We start from the raw sequence: 27,737 nt of genomic DNA on the forward strand, positions 1-27,737 counted from the left end.
TCTCGGCTGATCTCTCGCTGTCATTCGGCCACGGTCGGTTCCAGGAGAGAGGGGCAGCCAAGAAGAAGAAGAAGAGGCAGCACACAGGGAACGGCTGCGCTCCGTTTAAAGGACAGGGACAGCCAGCGAGAAAAAAAACACTGGAGGCACGCGGACAATGAAACCGAGCGAGTAGGGCTTGTACGTGCACCGCGGCCGGCTCGATCTCACACTTGCCAACATTAACAAAGCGGTTTGATGATCCGGTGCAGGTTCGAGGCAGCAGATAGAGAGCTGTGTCATTGAGCAGGCAGGACACGTCAGGAGAAGGGAGAGCGAGCGAGTGAGCGAGCGAGAGAGAGAGAGCGAGAGAGAGAGAGAGAGGAAAAAAAAAGCTGACCGACCGCACTGTACGAGTCAGCTATTAAACCGCCAGAGAAAAGCTTCTGCCTGCCGCGCTCATTGTTTCAAGGACACCGGCTCGCTCTCAGCCCGACGCAGGGATCTCGACAAAGACATCGCCGAGGTCGAAGGTGGTGATCAGAAGGTGAAAACGATTTTTCTTCCCTCCCCATTTGTTCCGTATCTCTTCCCAGCTTACCCGGCTAGCCTAGCATCCGTGCTAGCGGCGAAGGGCTAGCTGGCTAGTGTTAGCAGCGGATGGAAAAGTTAGCTGGCCAGCTAACGTCCTGCTTATTATAACCGCTTGACAGTCGACGGTTCTCCCCCCGAAGTCTTACAATAAAGATAATATACGATTAATTTAAACGTTACTAAATCTAAATGGAAGTAAACTGGATCCAGTTCGGGGGTGAACTCTACACAGACTGCTGACAGCTGTCAAGCAAGGTCGACTGTAGAATTTCTCATCATTAAGTCAAATTTTTAACGTGTAATGATATTTTCCATTCATGGCATCGAAGCAGAAATCCAGCCTATGGTGGGCTGTCGTGTGTCAGCGGATTTTCTGAGAATATCAGCAGTGTTTGTGGCTGTTGTGTTGGCTGCCAGCAGCTCAGCTGTAGACTTACAAGCTGGCAACGTCACGGGGTTATAATTAGCTAAAGATGTAATGTTAACTGCCTGGCTTTTTTCAGCTGCTCACACTAATAAGGATAGATTGTTTCCACGAAGAATGAGCTCTTTCATGCCCATTTTTAGTGATTATGATATGCTCGGTTTCACGGTATTTTCATTCCTCCTATTTTCACGATTTTAAACTTTGATACTATCTGTTATTACATGACAGCACTAGTACAGGCTGTACTGGTAGAGAAGGAACCTCAGGCCACCTTATGACTGAAGATGAAGGTGTATGAATGCATGAATAGTTGAAAATTTCATCGCTTGCCATTTGGATTGCCTACCAATGACCAAAAAGGTTGCAACTTGATAATGTTCTTGTCTTCTGTGCAGCTTTTAGTTCAAACTGTGAACATATGTCTTCTTTTCTGATTTACTTAAAGTGTACATCATGTGATCAAAACTTAAAACAACCTGTCACCCTGTTGTTTCTAATTCTCCTCATTCAGAAGGCTAACTGCTAACTCAGTGCATACCATCCTGTGTGCTCTTCTCTCAATAGGACCAAACGATCACGGGATAGTATTTGTTTGTGGGGGTAGAAAACAAATGGGGGATTACGGGTTCGGAGTCCTAGTTCAAAACAATACTGGCAACAAGTCTGCATTCCCGGTCCGAATCCACCCGCATCTGCAGCCCCCTCACCACCACCAAAATGTGTCGCAGAGCCCTGCTGCTTTCATAAACAGCACCACAGCCGCAGGGAATGGCACCACGGGAGGCTCTCCGTGGCTCTTCCCTGCCTCCGCCACCCACAACAGCGTGCAAGACGAAATCCTGGGGGGCCCAGAAAAGCCCAAAGCACAGCAGCAACAGGAAATGCAAGAAACGCAAGAAAAGCAGCAGCAGTTGTCTCCTGGGAGTCACCAGGAGGGTGGAAGTGGTGTTGGGATAATTTCAGAACTGGAAAAAGCCCGGTCAGAGGACGGCAAGGCGGAGAACGGCACGTCCGAAAGCAGCAATGGAAAGGAGAAGCAGCTCCGCCTGGAGTCTCCTGTTCTGACGGGCTTCGACTACCAGGAGACGTCTGGTCTTGGGGGGACAGGCCCAGTCCAGTCCAGTACAACCTCATCATCGCTCACTGGCTTCAACAACTGGTCAGCTGCCATCCCGCCCGCGCCGTCAACTATTATCAACGAGGACGTCAGCTTTTTCAACCCGGCCTCCGCCAACAACGGGCCCCTGCTGTTCCAGAACTTCTCGCACCACGTCAGTCCAGGGTTTGGTGGGAACTTCTCTCCCCAGATCGGCCCAGCAGCAGCCCTGTCCCAGCACCACCCGGCCCCTCCTCCACACCCACACTTCCAACACCCCCATAGCCAACACCAGCAGCATCGTCGCTCCCCGGCCTCTCCTCACCCTCCGCCGCCCTTCCCGCATAGGAATCCGGCTTTCAGCCAGTTGCCACACTTGTCTAACAGCCTGAACAAGCCACCGTCCCCCTGGGGTCCGGCTAGCTACCAGAGCCCCTCTCCTTCCCCTGGCTCCTCCACCTCCTGGAGTCCCGGAGGAGGCTATGGCAGCGGCGGCGGCGGCTGGGGAGGCTCTCAAGGCAGAGATTATCGCCGTGGGCTGAACGGCGGCATGACCCCCATCAACTCCATTTCACCACTAAAGAAGACCTTTCCCAACAACCACATGGCGTCCCAGAAATACCCCCGCAACAGTCCCGCAGGCTTCAACCCCAAGTCCTGGATGGATGATGGAGTTGGCCGCAGCGACAACATCTTCCCCTTTCAGGTAAATGTCCTTCAACATTTAAGTCGCACGTACTGTATTTGCTTAATTTCCAGCGATATGTTGTGTCCATTTTGTGCGTGGATGTGAATATTTTAAGCTTTGGCAACGAGTGTGAACATTGAGCATCTATTTGTCATTCGTGTAAGTAGGTAAGATTATTACGATGTGCGGTATGGCAGCTATTTTTAGCCTTGGGGGAGGGAATAGATTTACAGAGAGCATTTGTTACTGTGTTAAATCTGTCGTTGGACCGGGTTTATCCACAGCTGTATGTCCCTTGATGATGACTAATGTGGCTCTGTCACTGCAGTGGTGTGTGCCACGTTCACGAGCCGGGGGGCCTGGAGGAGGGGGGGTGGATGTATGGGAGTGGAGGAGGCATCGGTGACGGAGAGAAAAAGATGGGCAGAAGGATATGGAAATTGGAGAACAGGGTTAGAAATGAGGAACTCCAGAGAGGAGAGTCTAAGAATGACAGATTTTACCATGCCAGCGTGCAAGGACGCATCGTCATGGGGTTTATTTTATTCCCGTCGAAAACCAACAAGCACAAAACCATCAGTAGCAAATGCTGCAGATTCTCTCTTTTTTTTTCCTTCCACATAACAGGATATCAATCTATTTTAGTTTGTGAAACGGAGCCTGCTGATTTCTTTCAGGGTTACAGTTTTATTAATCGCCTGTGACACGGCTGCCATGTTCTCGCAACTCCTTTTTAAAAGGGAGCGCATTCGTGGTGTAATTCTAAAATCCAGCTCCACACACTGTGAAGATGCCTCAGATAATTGTATTATCACATGTAGGAACCAGCTGTGATGGAAAGCAGTAGAGGGGAGCATGGAGATAAATTCATTTTATTGATCCTGCGTGTGATTGATTGCGTTAGGCATTGTGAGCAGGCGGGGGAGGATGGAGCGAGGCTGCTGTGGACTCGGCTCAGCCTGATGACCTGATGAAAGGTTTCTTTAAGTACTGTGCATGTCCTTTGCCTTCTTACCTTTGGACAGTGTTCATTTATCTACTTACTGCACTGTCACATCGACTCAAGACACATTTAGACTCGGTTGCTACTGGTCGCCAATGTCATTATGGTAAAAATAGATAGTATTAAATTGTATTTACGATTTCTTGTCTTTGAGACCTGATTCGATTACTTTGAGTTGTGTTCGATGCTTCTGCTGTCCGTCAATAGGCTATTCCTATTTCCCTGGAAGCCAGCTCTACCTGATATTCTCAGCGATGAATCACAGTAACAGTGACTGGTTTTAAAAAATGTCTCATAATGTGGATGGCGGTGGTCTTTTTGTTTCTCTTATATCAGTTAATGACTCAGCAGTTCACTGACAAAACACTTAAGACACTTTAGTCGTCTTGTCTTGACATGTCTTAACATGTCTGGAGGATTTTGTTCAGTAATTAGCAGCAGAACAAAAGAAAGAACTTGAATCTGGAACAGCATTTCAGATATTTTAGACAATGGGTCTTTTTTTTTTGCAGGAAGTCCTCTGGTCAGGTTGAGGAATGACTCCAGAGTGTTTGAGGTGTATTTTCAGCTTACTTGCATAGAAATCCTACAGCGAATTACAAACGATCTAAAAGACATGCAGAAAGAGTCGTTTCTGCATCCATTTTGTGAGAGCTTGCAGTTCCCCCCTCATGTACTGTAGCTGCAGAATGTTGTTCTTCCTCCTGGTTGAATCACATCAACTAAAGTAGCATTGTCCACTTGCCCTCTTCATACCGCAAGGGCAGATGGAGGATGGGCGTAGAATGGCCTGAGTATGTGTGTGCGTGTGTGCGTGTGTGTGTGGGGGAGTCATTTTTTTAAACACAACCCACATTTGTAAATAACAAAGTGACAGTATACATCTGCATAAGAAACAAAGATGAAGGTGGATGCTAAAGTGTTGTGATGCACATTGCTGGACACCTCAAGCTTTTCACAGCTTACTCGCTACTTAAATTTCCTCTACAACATATATTTTTTAAGGGGAGGTACTCATGGGCATAATTGCAAATTCTAGCTCAAGTCAAACATTTTCAGCTCGAGCAGGTTTGCTATTGCCTCACTTCTTGCTGCCAAATGGGGATCGACGGCGTTTTGCCCACAGTCGCATCTTCCACTGATGTAACGCCGCGTGCCGCACACTGAGGAATCATTCACTCGGTGTGGTTTGGAAAATGGGTTTGTTCCAACTAAGGTGTTCTTTCCTGCTTGTAATGCACAGATCTGCTTTCAAAGAAATGCTGGAAGTATACCGTATTCTGAGACATATATAATGCGTGTTTGCAAACCGTAGCTTTCCGCTTTCGTTTAGAAATTGAATCAAATGTGTACTTGAAGTGTGACACATAGATCATGTTGCGCTGTCGAAGGAGAAGCCACAGTTATGGCACAACTGCAGCTGATTGCACATGCAGCCAAGTGTCAGGGCTCCTCGTGTTTGACTAAATCTTAAAGCAGTCATTGTGTCAGTTTGTTTTTATATACATTTTTATTTTTATACTTATGTTTATGCTTTGTACAAATGCAAGCATGGATAGTTAATATGAACATATGTCACATCTCACACAGCAGTTGGCTTTGGCTTTGTTTTTTTCTTTTTCTTTCTTTTGTCTTTTATTGCTGGAGAATTACTGTGATCGGAATTATGTCAAATCACTTTTTTATTTTTTTAAACCACGATGAACTGTTTGTCAGTCTATTGAGATTATTCTAAGCGCAGATTACGCCCATTGCAGCACACAGGGCACAGTCAAATTTGTTAAACAGTGTATTCTAGTTGGTGTAACTCTCAACTTAAGAGTCCCAGATGAACTTTTGCCACTCTCCCTCTTTTTGGCTCCTCCCAGCTGCCTCGCATAGTTTCCATTTTCACACTAACACGACGGATGAGGAATCAATGAATTTTGCACTTGAATTTCAATTGTTCTGCTTTTGTACAATTAATGAACCAGCTATTATTTGAGAAGAGACTGGATTTGTAACTTGAAATTTACAAATTAAAAGGCAATAATTGATCTCTAGAAGGTAGTGCTTTTCATCTCATCTGCACTCGGATGTGAAGTTGTCATTGGCGGCCTTGGAAATGAAGATCCCTCCTCTTCCTGGTAGTTTCAGCTGCAAAACGGAGTCAGGGAGAAAATGCAAAGATGCCTTGTGTGACTACCAATGCCATTTGGCCAAATGATTTATCCAAAATGGTGTAAAGCGCCCTGGCGCTCACGGGGAGAAGCTTTTCCTGCACCGTGGCGTTGGCTGCAGCCGGGAGGGCCGCTGCTGTATTAGAGCGGCTTTAGTCCAGGAGATGGGCTCCTGTCCAAACACACTGCCGCTAACAGCTAGTGCGGGCTTCAGCTAGTAGCACGCCTTCCGCCAACATTTCCTTTAGCTTTGAAAATAGCAAGAGAGCCTCGGTTTTCTTTTCTTCGTTATGATTTGCTATCGTCTCGTTCCTCACCTGCCAGTGTCAAGGTCGGAGGCGTGCTGTTGTGTCAGGTGCACAGGGCTGATTCAGATGGGTAGATTTGGCCTGTGACCAGGTCAAGCCATGCAGGGCCTGGAGGAGTGTAAGCCAGGACAGGATATTGTCTCAGTAAGCCATCGGGGTAACTGTTGGTTACACTTCAGTCCTCGCTGTTTGTGTTGCCGAGAGACACTCCAGCTCGACGTGGTGCAGCTCCACCAGGTTATATCCTTCTGCTCTGTGCTGGACGTGGCAAAAAAAATAGTATTTTGAAATACAAGTTTGATACGCAATAATGGCTATTGAGCATGAAAGGTTTTTATAGACTGTTTTATGTGAAGTTATGGAATTATACAGCAGATCTGAGACAATCACCGATGTGTCTCTGTACATGTTTTTATGTATTGTTCTTTTCGCAGTTAGTTGGACGGTATATTTTCCGAACTAGTAATGTAACTGCATTTCTAACATATTTATATCTGTTGCAATTTTACACATTTTTGTTTGTGGCTTATCAAAAATGCAATCAAAATAAAAATGTAATCCAAATGGCATATTGTGGGATCAGTTCGGCCTCTAATAGACACCGAAAGCATGTCATCATCCCAGATTAGCACTCTGAACTAAACTAGAGCTGATTTATAAAGCTGGTGATTCAGCTTATTTCACCCTACTTGACTGTGTTCAGCGTGAGGCTCAAAACATTTCTTTAAAGGGAACAAGTGTTTGTCCTCTTCACGTACGACATAAAAATCCTTAAACCCTTACCTACAAACACTGAGCCATTAAGTTTTTGAAGCCCAAGGCTGCAGCTGTGATTGCCCGTGGTCCTTGTGACAACAGTATTAAATGAAAGAAATGTTTTCGAGACTAATGAGCGGGCCGAGCTGCATTGGCGAGCACATAACTCCGCTGCTCATATAGCCTCATTGTGTCCTTCTCACACCCTTGACAGACACTCAGAAAGCAGGAGAGAGAGAGAGAGAGAGCGCCTGCAAGTGTGTGCGTGCGTGTGCGCATGTCCATGTGTGTAATCTCTAATTAGTGTCTGGCCTCTGTCTTTAGCACGTGTGTCTTCACGGAGAAAGAGGAGAGCCGCAGAGTTTATGTGGAAGTGTCGTTTCGTATTTAACCTCGCTCACTGCCTACAACAAACGAGTCGGTTCAGTCTGAACCCGAAGCAGCGGATCGAACCGGAGCTCCTGCCTCCGTCGCTCACGTTAAACCCCGTATGCACACATACTTCCACTTCTGAGCTGTCCAGCCAACGCTAAGTAATTGGTTGTTTTTGACAGTTGGGGGTATTTAATGTCACCGTGGGCCTTTGAAATACTTGACCAGGAAGAAAGATAATCGCAGACATCAAAAGCTCAACCTGTTTCCTTTTCCTGCCCGCTTTTCTTCTCCTTTCAGAAGGCTTTCCCTCGCTGCCTGCATTCGCTCGCTGCCATTTCCACCTTTCCCCCTTTGCTGTGGGCTTCCTCTCCCTTTTTGTTGTCTCACAGATGTGATTAGAAGGTCGGCCCCCGGCGCTGGCGAATGTGGAGGAGCAGCTTAAACAGGGCTCCACACTCTTAAAAACTCACAAATTACACCTCCTTGTCCTTTGCACCGTTACTTTCCACTCCCCTCTACCTTTCCTAAGCTTCCATTTTTCATAACAGGCAGGTGACAGGGATGATTAATGTCGGAGTTAATCACCCACAGCAGGCTGTATTCAATCTCTCTCCGCTGCTCTGCATGTCGTCAGAACTGCTTGGAGGTTGCTTTATTCTTTACTGGCCAAGATTAAATCTTGCTTACAGTTGAGAGACATTCTTTGCGTTTCTCCCGCCCCACCACACACACACACACACACACACACATTTTTGGGATAAGCTTACAGGTGAGCGTCATCTCTGAAAATGTGACATTTTTGACGATCTAGCCGGAGCACTGAGCGGGGTCGATCTCACTCGAGCTGGGTTTCTCACAGAAACTGGACGTCGGTCGACACGAGGCACAAAAGCTTTGCTGTTGGTGGTCTCTGCTCAGGATGCAACTGATGTTAGACTTTCCTTACAGAACAAGTGTGAAGGGGAACTCACTAGTGCTGCATGACGCTCAAAATCCTGCCTGCCTGGTGTTGTTTTTCCTGTTTATGAAGTGCAAATTTGGAGCAATGACTTCCCAAAATGACAGCTGTATCATGGATGGGTATTTTATTTTTTTATTTTTTGTGCTAAGCAGGATCACCCGTATCTGGGACTGCTATATTATTTCTGGAAGTAATCGCGTAGCTGCAGTTTTCCTCATAGATGAATTTCTTTGCTCTGACCCACATCAGATAAGAAAATGTATTTACTAAAGCTTGAGCTAATCTGTCTAATTTTATCTGTTCATTTAAAATCCTAAAAACGTCAGTTGAAAATGGATAAAATCAAAATAATCCATCTTGTAATTTGCAGTGTTGAGGTAATATTTTCTGCCTGTTGATAATTTTGTGTGATCTTTCTCCTTTTCTTTTTTTGTAAATTTTAAGTGAGTGGCTAATCCCTCTACACGTAGATCAGGTCAGCACACATTTGTTAATTCTGGGCCAAAGGCTGACAGATGGCGACAGGGCCAGGTAGAGGCTCTTTGCCCCTCTGCATATTAAAACCCAACCCATCATTTTTATTGAGAATAAAAGGGGATGTCTCACCCTTTAGTTTTAACCATTCTGGCTCAGAGGGCTTTTATTTCTGCTTACCTATGCACCCCGGGCTACATTTCACCGTTGACTGCAAGTAATCCAGCATGTTACTGCCATGTGTTTTATATTTCTACCTGTGGCCTTGGGTTATTGTGGGCAGCTTTCATAGACGAGCATGACACGGACTACCCTATAAATTGTGTATCTTGCTCGTAGCTAATGCGGGTGCGTGTGTGCCTGCGCCTGTGCACGCCCCACAATCTGTCAGGGATAAGCACTTTGCTGGTCAGCTGGCCAGTTGTTGAGAGAGAGGGATGCACAAATCTGATGATTAATCACAGCCTGCACCTCTTCGGGGCTAATGCTTAGCAACTGCAGAGCGGCGGCGAGGCCTCGGGCCCGGCAGACTCACTTCGTTCCAGCCACAAAATGAATTCCTGTTATCAGGAAGCCATATAATGTAATTACCCTGCAATCCTACTCCACCTGAAGAAGAGGGCAACATGGCACCATAAACCCCGCATCTGCATTCATACTGGCAGCCTGCTGTCTATATGAATATCCCTTGTCATATTTATTTATTTATACAGCTAAAATAAAGAGTGTACCTCTGGTCCTGCACTCGTTTCTGCTCCACTTGTCTTTGAATGTTTGGTTTATTTGACCTGAAGCTCCGGCCTAAGTCCACACATGATAGTGAAACGGATATGAGAAAATAGTAGACATAGTCTGGCCTATATCCCCATGTTGATATTTGTTTTGAGGGAGAGAGTGCGCTCTGGGTGTGTTCTCTCACCACAACTTTCTGTTTCTCGAGGTTCCTTCATGCTTGTGTGGGAAATCTCCACCAGCCCAAACACTGGAAATCTTTTGGCTGCAGCTGGGGAGTTTGGCTTTTGGGCTAAGCGGCGTGCCAGATATTCGACCACGCTCGCTGGTGGATCAGTCGAAGTAGCCGTGGTATTTTGGGAGCCGGTGCAGAGTCCAGACAGTAAAAAGCGAGTCGCCTGTGTGGCAGACCTTTGGTCACGTGGTGCATTGATGTATGTGTGTTTTTGTGAACCCGAGCGTTTGACCCCTGTGGGAGTTCAGAGTAGCAAAGCATGCTGTGCTAAGCCTTTTTTTTTTTTTTTTTTTTTTTTTTTTTGGGCTGTCCTGACTGATATGCCTACAGGCTGATGTGAGAGTTTGACCTGGTTGCTGGATGACTGTAAGAGAGCTCGGCGCAGGTGGAAGGTTGACTGACATGTTGGGTAATTCTTGTTGTTCCAGACCTGCCCGTTACCAGTCAGGACGAGGGAGAGCCGAGCGCACGGCGTTTGTGTCGAATATTCCCCGTTAACACGCCGTTTTCAAGCGAAAACACAAAGTCTTTTTTTTTTCATTTTGGGAATCCATTTGTTTGCAGTGTTTCTGCCGTTTCCAAGTAAATGGTCATTATTTTCAAACTGCTTACATTTTCAGTTGAAGCCTGAAGTTTGCATCCAGCAGTACATTTATTACCGTATTTCTGTACGTGTAGTGACTGTAAATTACTCACTCCGAATAATTGGTTTTGTGCAGCTTTTTTCCCTTTGCATTTGATTGATGATGAAGAGATTTCAAATAGTCGCTTTAGCCAAATGAACGTCCCTCTTAATTTTCTCTCCCTGGCCCTGGAAGCCTGAGAGACATGGTGGTCCTCCTATTTGTCTCTTAACTAAACAAAGCAGTCGAGCTGCATTGTTGCATGCAGTGTTTTAGTTGTTTAAACAGTACATTGTCTGCAAGGTGTGGAAGTGTGCTCTCTCAAACATCTCGTCAAGTCCAACCAGTTAGAAGTAGTTTTCCAACCTTTAAAACATAAATCAGCAAACGCTTTCAGGTTCTGACAATTTGGAGGTATGCAGCCACTCCATCTTCGCTCATATTAAATTGTTTGCATTTTTTTCTTTACTGTGCAAAGATCTCTGTCCTATATTTAAAATATGCTGAAATGATCAGATGATTAAACAGTGATTAAACAGCCGATACATAGAATTGTTGCAGAAGGCCCAAAAAAAACTCGATGCAAGTCGTGATCAGCCAGTTTTACAGAGATTCGACATGACTAAATCCTTTAGTCATAAGCTTTCAACCTTACTGAAGAGCAGAATGTCGACGGCTTTCAGAGGTGCGATGTTGCTTACGCACGTATGAGCAATGAAAAAAACTTTACAAATGCTTTTCTGCATTCAAGGTGGATAGCTGGCAAAATAAAGACTAACGCGAACTGAATAAGAGACGGACGTCAAATAAGAACTGACCTCAGATGCTTCTCTCCAGCTCAACCTCAAAAAGTGTGAAACTAGCAAGCTCCACTGCGGTTCTGAGTAGATTTAATGATGCAGATGGCAGCGATGCCCGTGGCCAGGAGTAAATGTCTTTTCCTGCAGAAATCCAAGGTTGCTTCATAAGTTTTTCGGGCAAAAAAAAGCGAACATTTTCAAGCGTCCTCATATTTTTTTCTGCACTAAATCAAAAGAACAGCTTTGGAGTTTCAAGTATTTCTGGGTCATTCTGGAATAATTCTACCAGTTCAGGCCAGTTCAGATTTCTTTTTTCCCTCCTGTGAAATCGAATGAGACAACCTTGGATGAAGACATGCCACGTTGTGACATTTACAACAAGTTTAACATGTTAACAGGAAGGTCACGGGTTTCGTTTCGTGCCCCTCATTAGTCTTGGTTATTTTTGGACAGAAAGAAACACACAAAAAAAAGAAGTTTTTATCAGTTTGTTGGCATGTTGTTGTCAGAGGCTGCATAGTTTGTCAGGCTTGAGGTGGAGTCGAGACAGAAACCTTATCAGCAAGGCACTTCGGCGATTTGTGTGTTTGTGGCAGCGTGTTTTCACTCTGAGCATGTTTTGTGATGCACATTGTATGAGTGTGTGTGTGTGTGTGTGTGTGTGTGTGTGTGTGTGTGTGTGTGTGTGCATACAAATAGATCCAGTGTGGCTGGTATGCCAAGGATGGCCTTATTTTAAGTGACAAAGCTGCCGCGCAGGAATTCTCTCGGCTGCTGCTTCATTCTTGCGCCGTGTTGTTCTTGACTTTCATTGTGCCGCCCGGCCCAACCAGTGCCACCAAGGCTTTAATGTTTCCTGACTTCTGCTAATGACATGGCTGGTAATGCAAGGCGATGCGAGGAAATGAGGGTTGTGGTGAGATTCAAACACAATAACACAAAAAAAAAGAAATGAATATTTTTAGTGATTCATGTCGTGAAGCTTACTGCACGTGCCAGTCCACTTTTTAAGTTTCCAAATCTTCCACCAAGAGCCCGTCATACTCCTTGAGGCCATCTGTCGTCTCTTTTTGTGTTTTTTCTCACCGAAAGCAAAAACAAACAAAAAAAAAAAAGAAAGAAAAAAAAAAGTGAGAATGAAGTAAAAGCAAGGGGAAAGCATCTGGCTGCTCTTTTTGTTTTTACGCCTCTCTTTGTGCCTCCAGCACAAGTGTTGGGACCATGTGCGACTTGCTCATCGCAGCAAAACAATATATCTTCTTGTGTAAACCAGGATGAGAAGCTGTCTCCTCCTCTTGTGTTTGCGTACCTGGTGGCCATCTTGGGTTAACTGGGTCAATGTGGAATTGAAAAATGATTGCTTGTGTTCGGTTTAGACGGCTTTTAGCCGACCTCCGGCTAACTGATGAAGTGTTTATCGGTTGTCACAATTTAAACAATGAAAATTTGGTGCATGACTGTTTATGTGGTTATAGAAGATAATAAAAGCGTCTCTCTCCTTTCTCTCTCTCTCTCTCTCGTCCGCAGGAACGCACCAGGTCATTTGACAGCTTCAACATGAACACTCTGGAGAGCTCCCTGATCGACATCATGAGAGCTGAGCAGGATAACCTGAAAGGTGACGATGCCAGCCGTCAGTCAGGGGCAGGAGACGTTCCACAGACGAGTAGAAATGCTACCGATTTTTTTTTTTTTTTTTTAATCTGCTGGCGGTTTGTAGTTTTGGACAGGAAACAGTTTCTTGAGGGGAAAAAGAAACGAAACTAGATTAAGACAGTCTTCTGAACGTTTGAGGACATTCTGTTCCTAAAACAGCACCAGTTCTCCAGCGTCACGACTGCATCTCATTGACCGCTTGAAAATAGAGCTGATAACTCCAACACACACACACACACACACGCGCACACACCACGAGCGAGCGCGTCTTCACAAGCTAACGCCTCAGTTCTCAGCAGAGAAGTTTCACGTCCTCCACAGGTCTGGCCTCCAGAAGCTGTGTTTTTGTGTTATAATCAACAATATTAGGAAAGGTCAGTCTGTGTAGCAGCCAGATCGCACCTCTGTCTTCCTCACGCTTCTCTCTTCTTCCCACTTCATGTAGTATGAAGAGAGAAAAAAACACACACACACACACACACCCGCACACAAAAGTGGGATTCTTTCCTTTCCAGAACAGTCATCTGAGCGAGATGCAGTGAGAATGACCTCCTTTTCTTATCTATCAGAAGACGGAGATGCTGGGAGCGTGATGGCGGGGGCTTAGGCTTTGTGTTTAAGAGGGGATTTATGAGCGAGATGGAAGGACTCCCACTGATTTGAACCGAAGTTGTTGGCTGTCATTAGTTTGTAATGATCACTGCGGCACAGCCTCCCATTTTGAGCAGTGATGGATGATGGGAGGTTATTTCGCCCGGCATGCTTGCGATAAGCTCAAATAATGGCTGCAGTTACCTGCAGTTGCGTACGCACTGATCAGAGGCCAAAACTGCATTAAACATAAAATACAGGGTTGGGCTTGAGCAGCTTATTAACCAGGGTGTGTGACTGTCGGAGCGGCGTTGGTCACTGTTAACCTGGATCCTGCAGGTAGTCGGTTCTCTTTATTGTCTGAAGGTGGAACTCGGTGAGCAGAGATGTTGGAACAGTTGGCCAACAGAAGGCATTGTGGTGAGAATTCGCTGTTGGCCAAGAGGGAGGAGCTGGTCGGAGTCGTTCTGGCAGTGATCGCTGTTTAAAAGGAAACACCTTTGATTTCTCAAGGCTTTAGCCAACTTTGAAGGCTTCGGGAGGGGCGCAGTAGTTGACGCTGTCAGCCATATTTGTTAGGCGCTAAACAGATCCCGAGGCTCCATTGTAGATAACGGCTGCATTGTGCCTTTGTTGCCTTGGAACAATCCGGTGGGCCGAGCACCAGAAATTGATTAATTTTGGTTTCTCTACGTGCTCAATAGGCTGCGTGAAAGATCTCAGAATAGAAGGTGTTGTTTTTATTTTATCGTGCTGAATGGCTAAGAAAATATGAAAAGGAAACGTATTACATGCATCATTCAAGCAAAAACTGCTTGTTTAGTCACTGTAATTGTCGACGTGGCCTCATGTTTCATGAACGGTGGCACTGTGTGGAAGACGCAGACTCTCCAATCCGGTTTCCGCTCCCACAGTAACAAAATGAGGGCAAACAGTCCACCATCACCTTGGATTCATCTCAGCCTCAAACAAACCGGACTCAGCCGCATCCAGCTGTGATCTAACGCTCTGCTGTCCGACCTCACTACGTCTTCCCTCCATATCCAGAGAGGAAGACTGCACTTCTTCCTCGTTAGGCACGTCTTGGTATCTTGGCTCCAGCCGTGCTGGCACCGGTTCCCACATCAGTTTCATACAACCGTTTGGCACCAGAAGACAACCAAACTGAAATTTTTTTTCTTTTTTTTTTTTTTTCGGGACCGTGCAAGATTTTGAAAATATGATGAAATAACTTAGAGTAGCTGCAAATTTGACTTAAATAATTCATGTTGTGTCCACGGTTATCTTTCTCTGTCACAGATACTCAATAATTAATTTTATTAAGCATATTATATTGCATTCCATTTGTTATTACATATTTAATTTTCCTATCGTCACCTTTCTGTGTGTTTAAACCCTCGACATGTAGTTGATAATGATACTGTTTCTTTGTTCAGTGCAGCTCCAGCACAGTCGCGCTGACTTTAGTGTGTTTCCCCTCACGGCAAAGTAAGAAGAAAAACATCATCACAGCAAATTTCTCATCGAGATGGCACTCCTCTTCTGGCCAGCTCCTGTTGTCTTTTGTGCTTGGTCACACACTCGCACACAAACACGGATTGCGCTCATACATGGGCACATTTCGATGCAGCCATTTCTCATTCCAGCTGAACATATTGAACAAAGTGCGGGCGACGAGGCAGGCGGACGGGCAAGACAAAATGTCTACAGTAGAAGTGGCTTTGAATCGCTTCCAGCATTGTCCTGACTGACAGAAAGGATCCCTCTGTTCAGCCATCGCAAACACACATGCACACCACGCTCCCCGCTGTGTTGAGTTGCGTGTGTGTGTGTGTGTGTGTGCGCGCCTGTGCATGCATGGGCTTTAGCTGTTACTGTATGTGTGCATAGCCAGCAGCATGCAAATAAGGTTCACTGAGGGGGCACACACAGCCCCGCAGACCGACGTGCACTGGGTGTACCTACGTGCCTGCACACCCGCCCCTCCCGGACTAATAGAGGCTTTTAAAATCCAGCGTGAAAAGGTCTCCTCAGGTGCGGTTTGGTTTTAGTCGGCCCAGCTCTAAAAAGGTGATATTACAGAGCTTAATTACAGAGGGAGGGGGAACCGGTGGATTGAGAAGTGTACTGTGGAGGATTTGCGTCTGTATAATCTGATTTTATTTTGATTGCACTCGGTGTTCTGTTAAACTGGATGCGTGCTAGAACACATGGATGTCGGTGACGATATGGTAGGGTAGCGTCGCATTAAAGCTGTGGACGGACTCTTCTTCGTCCTGTCGGTGTTTGTTAGTGTTAGTTGTATTTTCTCTGCTCTGTGGAGCTCAATAGGAGAAGTGTGGGGGAGGGGCCAGCAGATTTCCATGTGACCGAGGCACGGGAATGCACCAATCATAGGGCGGTCCGTACCCGCACAACAATGGCCGCACTATTTCAGCTCTTTCATCTTATTATCCCCTCTGCAAGCAAGCGGGCCTTGCATAACTTTGAGGCTTGTTTGGCATCATAACACATATTTGTGTGGGTGTGTGCGTGTGTTGTGTCGTGTTGTTGTGTGTGCGTGCGATATGGTCCTGGCAAATGGCTCGATGTAAAATGTATGATTTGAGGCTCGGAGGAACAGAGATGTGCAGACAGTGAAATGGAGGTCGGCGTGAGGGGGGGGGAGAGGAGATCGGCGATGTCCCACAGCCGTAGTGTCTCTAATGAGAGATCAGAGCCAAAGGAAAATTAGCAACGATGATGCGTTTTTGTTTCCTTTACAATTAGTACTCAACAGCAAAGTTGATCCAGCACATGTGGCAATAGTCCAGGACATCACTGTGTCGATGGCTGCTTGCTAAACGATAGCATTAGCGGTGCCATCTTGCTTCATGCTGTTTATTCAATGTAGCTTCTATTTGTGTTCGCTTCGGTAACGAAAGGCTTTTTCAACAAAGTATCAGCTGCCTCTTTATTCTCGTTTTGAGTCAGGACAAGAACAATGGCCTCATAGAAGCCCTGACCTCAGAGTGAAGCCAAAAGAGCCATAGATATTTTCCATAATCCATATTTCTGCTCTTTGTCTTTCTGTGTAGGTCGTCTGGGGTTCCCTCACCCTGGAGGGGAAAATCCTCTTCCCCTTAATGGTATGTATGGTAATCTGTGTGCTATAATCAAAGGTATAGCTAAGAAATAAAATTGAAAAAAAAAAAAAAGGTCAGGATTTTTAATCCAGAATCTAATTTGTTTAAACTGACACGTGTTCTTTGGTGTTCTAAGAAGAAACGACTTCCATCCGTTATAATCACTCATTAATCTGAAAATATGTGTTCGTGGAACAAACAGGATCGCTTCTTATTCCTGTGTAAAGCACGCACTCCCTCGGGAGAATTATGCCTGTTTACCTTTCAGGTGGACCAACAAGACGATGATTCTCCCTCTTTTAGCGATTTCAGAAAGCTCGAGATCTGCCGGTCAGAGCTCGGTATTGGCCGCTCAAAGCGTGGCAGGTGGAGTGGAGTTGGCCGGTGTGGGCTGACCCTGAGCGTTTGTGTCTGGTGGCCGCCGAGCCTCCTGTTCGCTTTTGCTTTCCTGGGATCGAATCCAAGCACCGAGTTCGGTGCATCTCGTCTGCTCCCGCTTCGTCAACACCAGACATGAAAAAGGAAATCATATAGCGGCTTCCACACCTGCCCACTCTGAAGTGCTTTTAGCTAAGTAGCGTTCTCTGCTGTGACCTTTCACCTCGTCGTTCAGCTCGTTGTTCTGCCGGGTCCTTTCCCTTCATTTTTCTGCGTTCACACTGTTCGGTTTCTTAAACTGTCTTGATGAATGAGGGGGATTGTCTGAGGAGAGAGAAGTAATGGCTTTTGACACCAGGCAATGAGTACATGGGTGAAAGAGATGGAATTGGAAAAGAGGCTTTTGGTTTGCTGGATGAAAATGTTTATTACATCCAAGTGTTGGCGGGTTCCAGACGGGGGCAGTGATCTCAGTGGTATGTGTCTTAGGCCAGGCTTTCTGAGACTGACTGTTCTTAGAAATTCCAGTTTAGATTTACCCGATAATATCCTTCATAGCAACAGTATACTTTGATTGTTTTCAGTTAATTATTTTTAATTGAACAGAAAGTATAGATTACTTAAACTCTGAACAGTCACATTATCAAAGAGTGATGGTGAGATTGCATTTCCTCTACGTTATATCGTCTTTTTTTTTTTTTTCTTCTTCTACTGTGACTGAACAAGTTCATCTCTGAGATACGCAGCAGAGTGTTCATATTGAGCCACCTCCAGATCCGCTCTTGCCCCGTGTGCTGGTGATGTTATACGTTTGGCCTACTGGTCCTGGGTCAGAATGTGAAACGGGAGAGGCCAGTGGTTTCTCCCGAAGCCCGTCGGGTCACATGAGGAGATCACGTGGTCAGGAGCTGTCATCAGCCCCGAGACAGATGGTGCCAGTGGATAGGCCGAGGATAGAGGCCGCACACCATCTCTCGCTCTCGCTCTCTCTCTCTCTCGCTCTCTCTCTCTCTTGCCCTTTCTTTCTCTCTCCCTCTCTCATAAGAATACATGTACAGATTGCATTTCTCATGCTCGTGATCTCTCCCTTCCTCTCATTTTCTCTCACCCCCACACAGCTTTTTATCAGCTTGCTCCTCCATCTCTCCCAATCTATTCCTCTCTCACACACATCTTTTTATAGCACTCTCGGCTCTCTTTCAATCTGCTTTCCTGCTCTCTCTCTCTCTCTCTCTCCCTCCCTCCCTCTCCCTCTCTGTAGCTCTGTTTGACCTTCCACCCAGAGTTAATGTCCATCTGGGGTGGAAAGTCCACTGAGGGAGTCAAGGATTATTGCTTGTGTGCTCTGGTCGCTTCTTCATCCTCTCCATGTTCTTACAGTGTTAGCTCCATGCTTAAATCTCTCCAGTGCCCACATTTTTTAATTCCTTCCGTTTAGCTCTGTGCAGAGACATGATTTCCCCTCCTAAGGTTGGTACAGTGGTTCTTTCGCTGCATTCTCTCCAGAGGGGGGGACTGCCGCAGGAAAGTTTGGATTAGTGTGACAGACTGGATAAATTCAGTCTTCATTTTGTTATTGGGACTGCATGGAGTCTGATTTGAATCGTAATGACGCCTTGTGGAGTCACGTTTTGATCCATGGACTCAAGCAGTGGGTTTAGCAGCCGATCTCGCAGCATTACGGCGTCCTTTGATCACCTGTGAGATACCTTTAAGGTTCCACCGCTGGATGGTTTCTCCTCTTCCTTCAGCTGAGCATCAATCAGGGCCATAATTAGAAGGCAGGGTGTCTCCCTCAGCGCCCCCCCCACCCCCCCGGTGATGTTCACACTTTACTCAGTATTTCCAGTCAGACTGACTGAACTGGGCGAGTTGCGCAGCTGTTCGGCCGGCGTCGGGCATCTGGTCAAGTCAAATGAAGCTGCCGTCCTCCGTCCTCAGCGGGAATCTGAGCATCTAATCTCTGCAGGGATTCTGAACTTCATCTCGGTAATCCCACCGTGAGGAACAGACTTTTTAACTCTAGAATTCATCTCTGACCACGGTGATCCAGTTGCTCTCAAAGCAGGAGATTTACCATTAGGTTGAAGCGTCATTTCGTTAAAACACACTAAATAACAGCAGGTGCAGACAATATATAAACCCCGACCTGCCTTTTATCAGTTTAGCTTTTATTTTCTGTGGATCTGGTTGGCTGTCAGGAGCCAATTCCTATAATTACTACTACTAATAATAATTGTTTGTAATAGAGATTTTGAACGCTGACTTTCTACTCTAAATTCCAATTGAAATTAAGATTTGGTTTCCTCATCCTAACAGACTGACGACCCCTGACCTCTCTATTAATTGACATTCTTTAGCTCTTTCACTGCCTCGGTGTAAAATGCCTCATTTATGAACACCCTCTTCCTTTTTTTTTTTTTTTTTTTTTTTTTGATTTGTCCTTATTCCACATGCAGCCAGGAATTATAGCAGGAGACGAGGTAAACAAGTATAAATATATTATGTCTGGCTGTCAGCTCATTCCTTGATGTTCCAACTGATTTTGTCACCTTGAGCTGGAGCATATAGGCTGCTGGTTTGTTGTTACATTAAAAGTCATATAAGTGTTTGACGAGTCTTTTCTTTCCGTGTAACTTCCAGCGAAGTGCCATGTTCGTCTGCATGACTGTCTTGCGTGTGGCGCCTTGCTTTAAGTTTGTGAAGTGATCTAATGCATCTTTTATCCTTGTTTCTCTCTCATTACGCCGCGCTCGACTTCACGCCGCTTTTGTTCACCTTCACATACATATTGCAAACTCCAGGCAGACGAGATAAATAAGCGTAACATTTAGCGGAAATGTAACGAGGCGGCGAGAGTGTAGGACGTGGGCTACACACACACACACACACACACACACACACACACTGCAACGGGAGCCGGGCACGTGGCCGGACACACTCACTCACAGCTCATTTAGTAAGTTAAAGCTAACTGCTTCACATAAATCTTTAGAAAGCAGCTCAGGCTCAGTTGTATGAGAACAGGAACGAGCAAGAGGGAGGTCCAACCGTAGAGTACGCATTATACACACACACACACACACACACACACACACACACACACACACACACACACACACACACACACACGCACACACTGCAATTATTCGGACCTTTGCGTTAGGATGACGGTCGTGTTTCTGTGATAACTTGCATGCATGCGCTCCATAAGCATTACGTTTTCTGCATGTGTGTGATCAAGATCATGAGTCATTAAATGCACCTTTCAAATCTCCATGACACTGGAGTCTGAGGCCATCAGTGTGTTTATTTGGTTTCAAACATTGAGCCCTCAGTACATGTGAGAGGCGGCGCGCTCCAACAGAAACACGTTTTAATGCGTTCCCTCCAGCGGCTGAGTCAGCACATTGGAAAATGGACGAAGTGCTGTAAATGAGCAGCCGTCTGTCTCGCTGTGTCTCCCAGGTCACTCCTCTCTCTTCCCCATGGAGGACGGCTTCCCCGACGACGAGCGTGGCGAGCAGGGCCTCGCCGGGTTGGGCTCTCCTCACTGCTTCCCTCACCAGAACGGGGAGCGCGTGGAACGCTACTCCCGCAAGGTCTTCGTCGGGGGTCTGCCTCCGGATATCGATGAAGGTACACAAGAAGCCTTGGTGCTCTTTCAACCAGAACTTCAGACGGTTTCAGACGGACACAGCTGAAAGTTCAGCTGTAAATGTGAATCAGATTTCTGTGGAATTTTAATAATTCTGTTCGCTTGATTTCAGATGAGATAACAGCCAGTTTCCGGCGTTTCGGACACCTGTTTGTGGACTGGCCTCACAAAGCGGAGAGCAAATCTTACTTCCCTCCTAAAGGTATCTTCCGTTGCCGTCACTGCGCGGTCGCACCTCCGCTTCCCTTCACCGCCAGCGCCGTGCCGCCTTCACACCGTTCTGAAAAGTGGAAGCAAACCTTTGTCAGTGTGCTACCAACTAAACGTTTTTATCCGAGCAGTCTGGTTGTGTTCGCAGCTCATTATTGAAGCATTTGTTATCCACGTCTTGGCTGTGTGTCTGTGTGTGTGTGTGTGTGTGTGTGTGTGTGTGTGTTTGTAAAAGCTTTGAGCCCTGCTGCTGTGAATGCAGCGTGTCGTGATCAGTCATACAGTCGCAGTAATCAGCGCGCAGAATTCCAGCACGCTTCTCTGTCGATACTTGGTGGCCCCGGCGGAGTGAATAACTCTGTTTTGTGTGTGTGTGTGTGTGTGTGTGTAGGCTATGCCTTCCTGCTGTTCCAGGATGAGAGCTCAGTGCAGGCTTTGATCGATGCCTGCATCGAGGAGGACGGCAAGCTGTACCTCTGTGTGTCCAGCCCCACCATCAAAGACAAGCCGGTCAGTGGGTACACACACAGACACTCACACTCACACACACTCAAATTCACCCGTGTGTTTAAATCTCTCGCTGTTTGCTCTGAACTCGGCGGTGATGACTTTTACTTGACTTTACCAGCAGCTTGTGTGAAGTTATGGCTTTATTTCTGGAGCTGAAAGCAGTATTTTTTTTGCGTGTGTGTGTGTGTGAGACAGGTCCAGATCCGCCCGTGGAACCTCAATGACAGCGACTTCGTGATGGATGGATCTCAGCCTCTGGACCCCAGGAAAACCATCTTTGTGGGCGGAGTTCCTCGTCCGCTCCGTGCAGGTACCCTCTGCCTCTGAACTCCACCGGGCGAATCGCCGACGCACCCAGTGTTTATATCACAAACACACTCGTTTGAAGTGTACGCACTGCATACGGGCCGCGCACCTGCGGGTCATCTGCCAGAGCAGGTCGCCTGGCAGTCCCAAGGTTGGAGGTTTGATCCCCGTCTCACCCTGCTGATGTGTCAAAGTGTCCTTTAGCTAGCGACACAACACAAAAAAATCTTTACTGTTGTTTTCGAACCTCTCACTTACATTAGGTCCGTTTAATTCAAAACATGGATGGCGGGATCATTAAAATCCTCAAAATATTTATTCCCTTTAATGAAAAAGTGTTTAATGGAATTTCCCATGTTTAATAGCATAAACACTCAGCACGGAGCATTAAGTAGACGTGGTTTTGCTTTCCACTGCCGTCCACCTGACGTCTGAAATGCAAAACGCTCCATTCTGTACGACACAGGAACACGATCGGCTTGTGGTCGTAGTAAAATTAGACCTGCTGGAGCTAAAGAGGCAGTGACCTACACTGGTTATATCAGGAAGTGCTCTCTGTGGCACAATGTACCGTCCAGAATATTAAATTCCTTTTATTCCTGATAGCAATGTTATATGCGCCGTGCACCACTGGTAGCCATGTTTCAGACCTCTGTGCTGTAGTTGCGGTAATGACCAAGGTCACCAGGCCCTGCAGTGCTTTAAATATTTTATGACTCTCTCTCTTTCTCTCGCTCTCTGTAATAACAGGGTCAAACTTTCCAAGTTGAAATTCCACATAACAATGCAGTTCTAAATAAATCAACATTTTAAAATATGCACAGTTATGTTCCCTTACTTTGCGTATTTGTCGCCCATAAAGTCCGTGTTGGGATTTATTGGAGCTGTTCACGGGGCTGCCATGTTTAGATTTGCCTGATCCAACTTTGATATTCTTTAATCAAACTTAAACTTGGTTGTTGTGTGTTTAGCTCGGTTTGTTTGTTTTTTTTTTAATTTTTGGGTTGAGATAATTGTGCGTTTCCCCGTCTCTGTCTGCAGTGGAGCTGGCCATGATCATGGACCGCCTGTACGGGGGAGTCTGCTACGCCGGCATCGACACAGACCCCGAGCTGAAGTACCCCAAGGGAGCGGGGCGGGTCGCCTTCTCTAATCAGCAGAGCTACATTGCTGCTATCAGTGCTCGCTTTGTACAGCTGCAGCATGGAGAAATCGATAAACGGGTGAGTGGAAAGAAAAGAGAGCTCACTGTTTTTCACATCTCTCCTCGAGGCCCCCGTTCTTCTGTAGCCCCCCCCCCCCAGACGGCCTTCACACACAGATGAAGTTCAATATCAACATCTTACTTTAAATTATTCACGTTATTATTGACCGGTTTTCTTCCTTTTTTTTCCATTCTTAACTGTTACAGTGAGAGTAAAGTGGACGTGGTTGGAGGAACATTATGAGAGCGGCGTTAACAAAACCTTAAGCTCTGTAATGGGATGTTTCTCGGTGAAATGCACCTTGGGAGTCATAGTTAACTGCGCCTCTTAAATTTTTATGTTCCCAAGCCCGCGGCTTTTTGAGTTTTTTGTCTAAGAACCAGACGTTTTATGACGCTGCCGTTAATCATCCACACAAGTGACGATTTCCCCGCTCTCGGCTGCGAGCGGCAAAACACTTTGTGTGGCAGCGCCGGATGGAAATTTCAATTTTCAGTCCAAGAGGGCCAGAAATTCCTCCTCCCACTCTGCAGCCCCGCTGGGTGTTTCGTACCAGGCGGTTACCGCTGGAGACGCTTTCTTATTGCAGGAAAGAAGCAGCGCAGGTGTACTTTAGTGTTAACTCTTGACTTTTTCTTTTTGCCCGTGAGTTGAGAGAGTGATTCAGCGTTCAGCCGAAGTTAGAAATCCATAAATTTCAGCAGCTCCGCTGAGGTGAGTGCTGCTGTTTGACGCGTCTTTGTGATCTGAACGCGGCTTTAAGAGGTGTGTTCAGAGCACGGCCAGCGCTTAGACGTCACGTGAGCCGAGGCGCAGCCTGAAAAGTAAACGTGTCGAGGAAGTTTTTGTTAGAAAATTCAAAAGGAGCTTTTCTGTCGTGACTGGAAATCCTTCAACTTGAATTTTTTAAAGCCAGAAATCTTTTTCACAGTACAGCAACCACGACTGATTCTTCTCTCAGAAAATATCACAATTACTATTTTTTTTTTTTTTTTTCCTTCTCGCTGATAAGAATTTTCTTCTGCTGTGAAGGAACTTTTACTGCAAACCACCAGAAGCAGGAAATGTGTTGTTGGTTGGTGGTAACCTGATCTAACTTTGATTCAGCAGTCGGAAGCGGCTCGGTAAACAGTGAGATCGAGTTGCAAATGCACACTGTAAACTCCTTTTTTCTTTTTTTTTCTTTTTTTTCTGTGAAAGTCTCATGCACTTCTGCCAACACAGGGATGTAAATGAAATGCAAACGTGCGGCGCTGTGTGTGCAGGTGGAAGTGAAGCCATACGTGCTGGACGACCAGCTGTGCGACGAGTGCCAGGGGACCCGCTGCGGCGGCAAGTTCGCCCCGTTCTTCTGCGCCAACGTCACCTGCCTGCAGTACTACTGCGAGTACTGCTGGGCGGCCATCCACTCGCGCGCCGGCCGGGAGTTCCACAAGCCCCTGGTGAAGGAGGGCGGCGACCGGCCGCGCCACATCTCCTTCCGCTGGAACTGAGCGGAGGCCGGAGAGGGAGAGGCAACGGAGGCAAGGCAGCAGGAGGGCAGGTAGTGCAGGAGTCGCAAATCATTGTACAAATAAATGCACTTTTCTGTTGCTGGTTCCTTTTCGCTCTAATTTCACCGGACTTTTTTTTGTTTGTTTGTTTGTTTTTTTCTTTTTCTCCTCGTTTTTATTTTTTAAAAGTTAATATATATCGATATTTTGAAGATAGAAAAGAAAAACTGGAACTATATCCGATAATGTCCAGCAAGGAAAAAAAAAAAGATGTGTAACATAGTTTTATTTATGCGTTTGATTTTTTGGAATATTTTTATTAGTTCTTGGAAAAAAAACAACAACAACATATATATAGGAAAGGTTGCGGTGTGATTCTGGTACTCTGCTGTTCAATTGGCATATTTTTTTTTTTTTTTTTTTTTTTCCTAAAGCGTGTATTTCCAAAACGACCTGTTTCCATTCGACACTCAGCTGACTTGTAGCAGAACTGTTTCTCCTTTCTTTCTTTTGTCCGGAGTCTCCACCGGCGAGACTCCGGGCTCCACGGCAAAAAAAATGTGCTTTTGAAAAGAAGAAGAAGAAGTAGGAAAAAAAAAAAAGGTGTTGCTGAAGAAGAGTGCACTTATTTCCAGTTGAAAGAGTGAAGACACAGTTATATGAGACCCTTAGTAGTTAACCAAAGCTGAATCTCAATTCACACAGAGGGCCCACTGCTGAACAAAACCCATCCTTTTTCCCCTCCAGATCACAACAACAAGTCTGAACTTCTCTTTTTTATGGTTTCTGAGGCCGTACGGATATTTTAACCTTACTTGAAAAATCGCCATTCAATTTTAGCAACAGATTTGGGTTTTGATCTCCATTTTGACATGCAAAAACTAATACCTCAAACTCAGCTGCTAATGTGCCGAATACAGTTTAAAAAAAAAAAAGAGCGAGAGAGAGAGAGAGCGAGTGTTCTCCTTTCCTCAGTAGAAGAATCAGAGGGAAGTGAAGCAACAGGCGGAGAGAGCGAGAGCGATGTGACCGGCACAGTTTTGTACTCACTTGCTTCATCACCTCCTTATTTTTGTAACGAACCCAGGGTTGTGCGAGGGGGAACGGAGCGGCGCGCCGGACGGCGTGCGCCGCGTCTTTTAATGGGAATGTATGGCATATAGGGAGGCTGCGGGAGAGACGAGAAGCTATGAATTCAGCTCCGCACCCCCCACCGCTTAACCGGATCCAGGTCGGAGGTCGAAGGGCTGCTTCAGTAGTGCAGTTTTTACCACCAAACAGGAAAAGCCTGTCTTGTATTTCTTTTTTTTTTTTTTTTTTTAAATGCATTTGTGCAATTCTCCCAAGTCTTTAATAATAATTTAAAAAGAAAAGTTCTACCCTGCATCCAAGAGTCAGGCGATGAGTAAAAGCAGAATACCTGCTTTGCGTCGTGGAGGGATCTGTCCCATCAGCGAACCCTCCACCCCCCCAACCCCCCAACCCCCCCCTTTTTTTTTTTCTCCTGCCAAGCTAATCCAACTCAGCATCCAGTGTTTCTGAAGCATAAATGAAGATAGTGTCTGCAGCGTGCTCTACTACTGCACACCTGTGACCCACATGCGGTTCGGGAGCGCAGGTCCAGTCGGCTTCTGGGAACCAAAGAGTGCCGTGCAGTAGTGGCTCATTCTGGAGCTCTTTTTCTCCTCTCGCTTTGTTTTATATCGTCTTTTTTTTTTTTTTTTTTTTTCTCTAAGTTTGGATGTTTGTTTTGTTTTTTTCCATATCTCGACATAGTTTTTTTTTGTTTTCAAATCTTCTTACCCACGTTTAGTTTGACTGTCACGCCCTGGTGGACTCCAACAAACCAAAGATTGGCCTTGAACATGATCTTTATAGTCTGACAGAGAACCATCAGAACCACCAGTGGATCAGGGTTGACACACACACACACACAAACCCGACCGAGGCCTCACACTCCCCGGCTCCGGCCAGAGGTGCGCCCTTTCACTTTCTTTTTTCTTTTGAAATCTCACATAGGTCTGCGTGTTTGGGAAAGTTAACACAAAGTGCATGTTCCCACAGCAAAAGTCAAACTAATCCTCTCATTTGTTTCCCGTCACTCAGCGGTAACCTTACTAGCCGAGCATTTAAATGTCAGGGAGTCAGTACAGAAACTTGATGATACACACTAGTGAGAATCCTCATATCGGCGTGGTGTCCTTGCACCGGTTTTGCACCCTGGACATTAGTTTTGCGGGTGTGTTGGGTGAGCATTTTAGAAGTTAAAACACTTTGTGAAGAATTTGCTGTTAAATGAGATGAAAAAAAAAAAGATTATTTTATACATGGCCTGCTGATTTTTGGTACAGTGTTTTCTAGCTAAATTATTTTGTCATGCACATATAAACATTTATTATGCACTACTTTTCTAAATATTTTTTCTTTTTCCAACAGTCATTTTAGGCACATTTTTCACAAATGGGGAAACTCCTTTTTGCAATACCTCAATTTTTCACATTGTGAAAGGTAGCTTTTGTACTTTTGTTACTGAGAGATCTGCATATATGGAAATGTTCATTTTAAGAAAAAAAAAAAAGTTGAGTGATTTCAATATATATTATTTTCAATTATGCTTTTTATACATTTCAGTGCTGAGGAATCTTTACAACTAAGTGCGCACTTGTGTTGATGCGACTTCAGATCTGCAGAGGAGAGAGACCAAAGTGTATCGCTCTCTTGGTCTTAGCTTTTCGTACATTTAAATGTTTCCAGTCAATCTGGTCAATAACAGCATGGCGAGAAAAAAAAAAAAAACAACAACAACAATACACACATAAAGAGTTGTAATCTGAAATCGATGTTAATGTCTCTAAACATGGCTCTACTAGTTGGAAATGGTAACTTCTGTCTTGGTTTCCTCTCCATGGATGGAGTGTAACTTATTATAAGGAGAATGCAAAATTCGGTTCACGCTTAACGCTGAATCTCGTATCACAAGAATGGATGTTTGGTGTTTAGATATTTTAATATTTGAAAAAAAAAAAGTATATATAAATATATATATATATTCTTGAACTTGCCAACTAGCACCTATTGTAATCCTTAGCATGCATGACGAAGAAAAAAAAAAAAAAAAGAGAACATGACAAGTACATGAATTAGCTATTACAATTAATTGTTGTGGTGTGCACCAAATGTTTCTCAACTTATTGTTAAGGACAACCCCGAACCCACTCTCACCCCCTCCTCCTCCTCTTCCCCCCCCCCCCCCCCCCCCCCCCCCCCCCCCCCCACGTCGTGTTGCCCCCTCCCCACCCATTCGCAGACCTCTGCAGGATGCACATGACAGAGAGATGAGAGAAAAAGTTTCACATTGATTTGGCAGTGCAGGACTTTGAGCATCCTTCTGGAAA

The 27,737-nt window shown here is 45.6% G+C and overlaps 2 protein-coding genes across 3 annotated transcripts in view; both read left to right on the forward strand.

The window, feature by feature from the left end:
• Positions 1–27,460, forward strand: LOC115394948 (cytoplasmic polyadenylation element-binding protein 4-like). Of its 2 annotated transcripts, XM_030100265.1 has the most exons (11): positions 1–526; positions 1,565–2,802; positions 12,738–12,828; positions 16,535–16,585; positions 19,420–19,443; positions 20,429–20,599; positions 20,731–20,820; positions 21,220–21,338; positions 21,534–21,648; positions 22,686–22,867; positions 24,115–27,460. In XM_030100265.1, exons 2-11 carry the CDS (start codon positions 1,612–1,614, stop codon positions 24,340–24,342), a joined length of 2,262 nt encoding a protein of 753 aa, XP_029956125.1. In that variant the 5' UTR covers positions 1–526; positions 1,565–1,611; the 3' UTR covers positions 24,343–27,460. The 2 variants fall into 2 exon arrangements, with proteins under 2 accessions (XP_029956125.1, XP_029956126.1); XM_030100266.1 differs by lacking the exon at positions 19,420–19,443.
• Positions 27,378–27,737, forward strand: part of LOC115395696 (neuronal vesicle trafficking-associated protein 1-like) — a 16,438-nt gene continuing 16,078 nt past the window's right edge. The window contains exon 1 of the mRNA XM_030101329.1: positions 27,378–27,393. The gene's annotated coding sequence lies outside the window, so the exon portion shown is untranslated. The remainder of the gene's footprint in view (positions 27,394–27,737) is intronic.

The sequence above is a fragment of the Salarias fasciatus genome, chromosome 10 (genome assembly GCF_902148845.1).
Source record: "Salarias fasciatus chromosome 10, fSalaFa1.1, whole genome shotgun sequence".
NCBI classification, from domain to species: Eukaryota; Metazoa; Chordata; class Actinopteri; order Blenniiformes; family Blenniidae; genus Salarias; species Salarias fasciatus.

Bases quoted from the DNA above. Each gene is read 5' to 3' on its own strand.
- LOC115394948 (XM_030100265.1), top strand. From the start codon at position 1,612: ATGGGGGATTACGGGTTCGGAGTCCTAGTTCAAAACAATACTGGCAAC. The intron at 19,444-20,428 runs GTAAACAAGTAT...TGTGTCTCCCAG, and splicing joins GAATTATAGCAGGAGACGAG to GTCACTCCTCTCTCTTCCCC. The intron at 20,821-21,219 runs GTATCTTCCGTT...GTGTGTGTGTAG, and splicing joins ATCTTACTTCCCTCCTAAAG to GCTATGCCTTCCTGCTGTTC.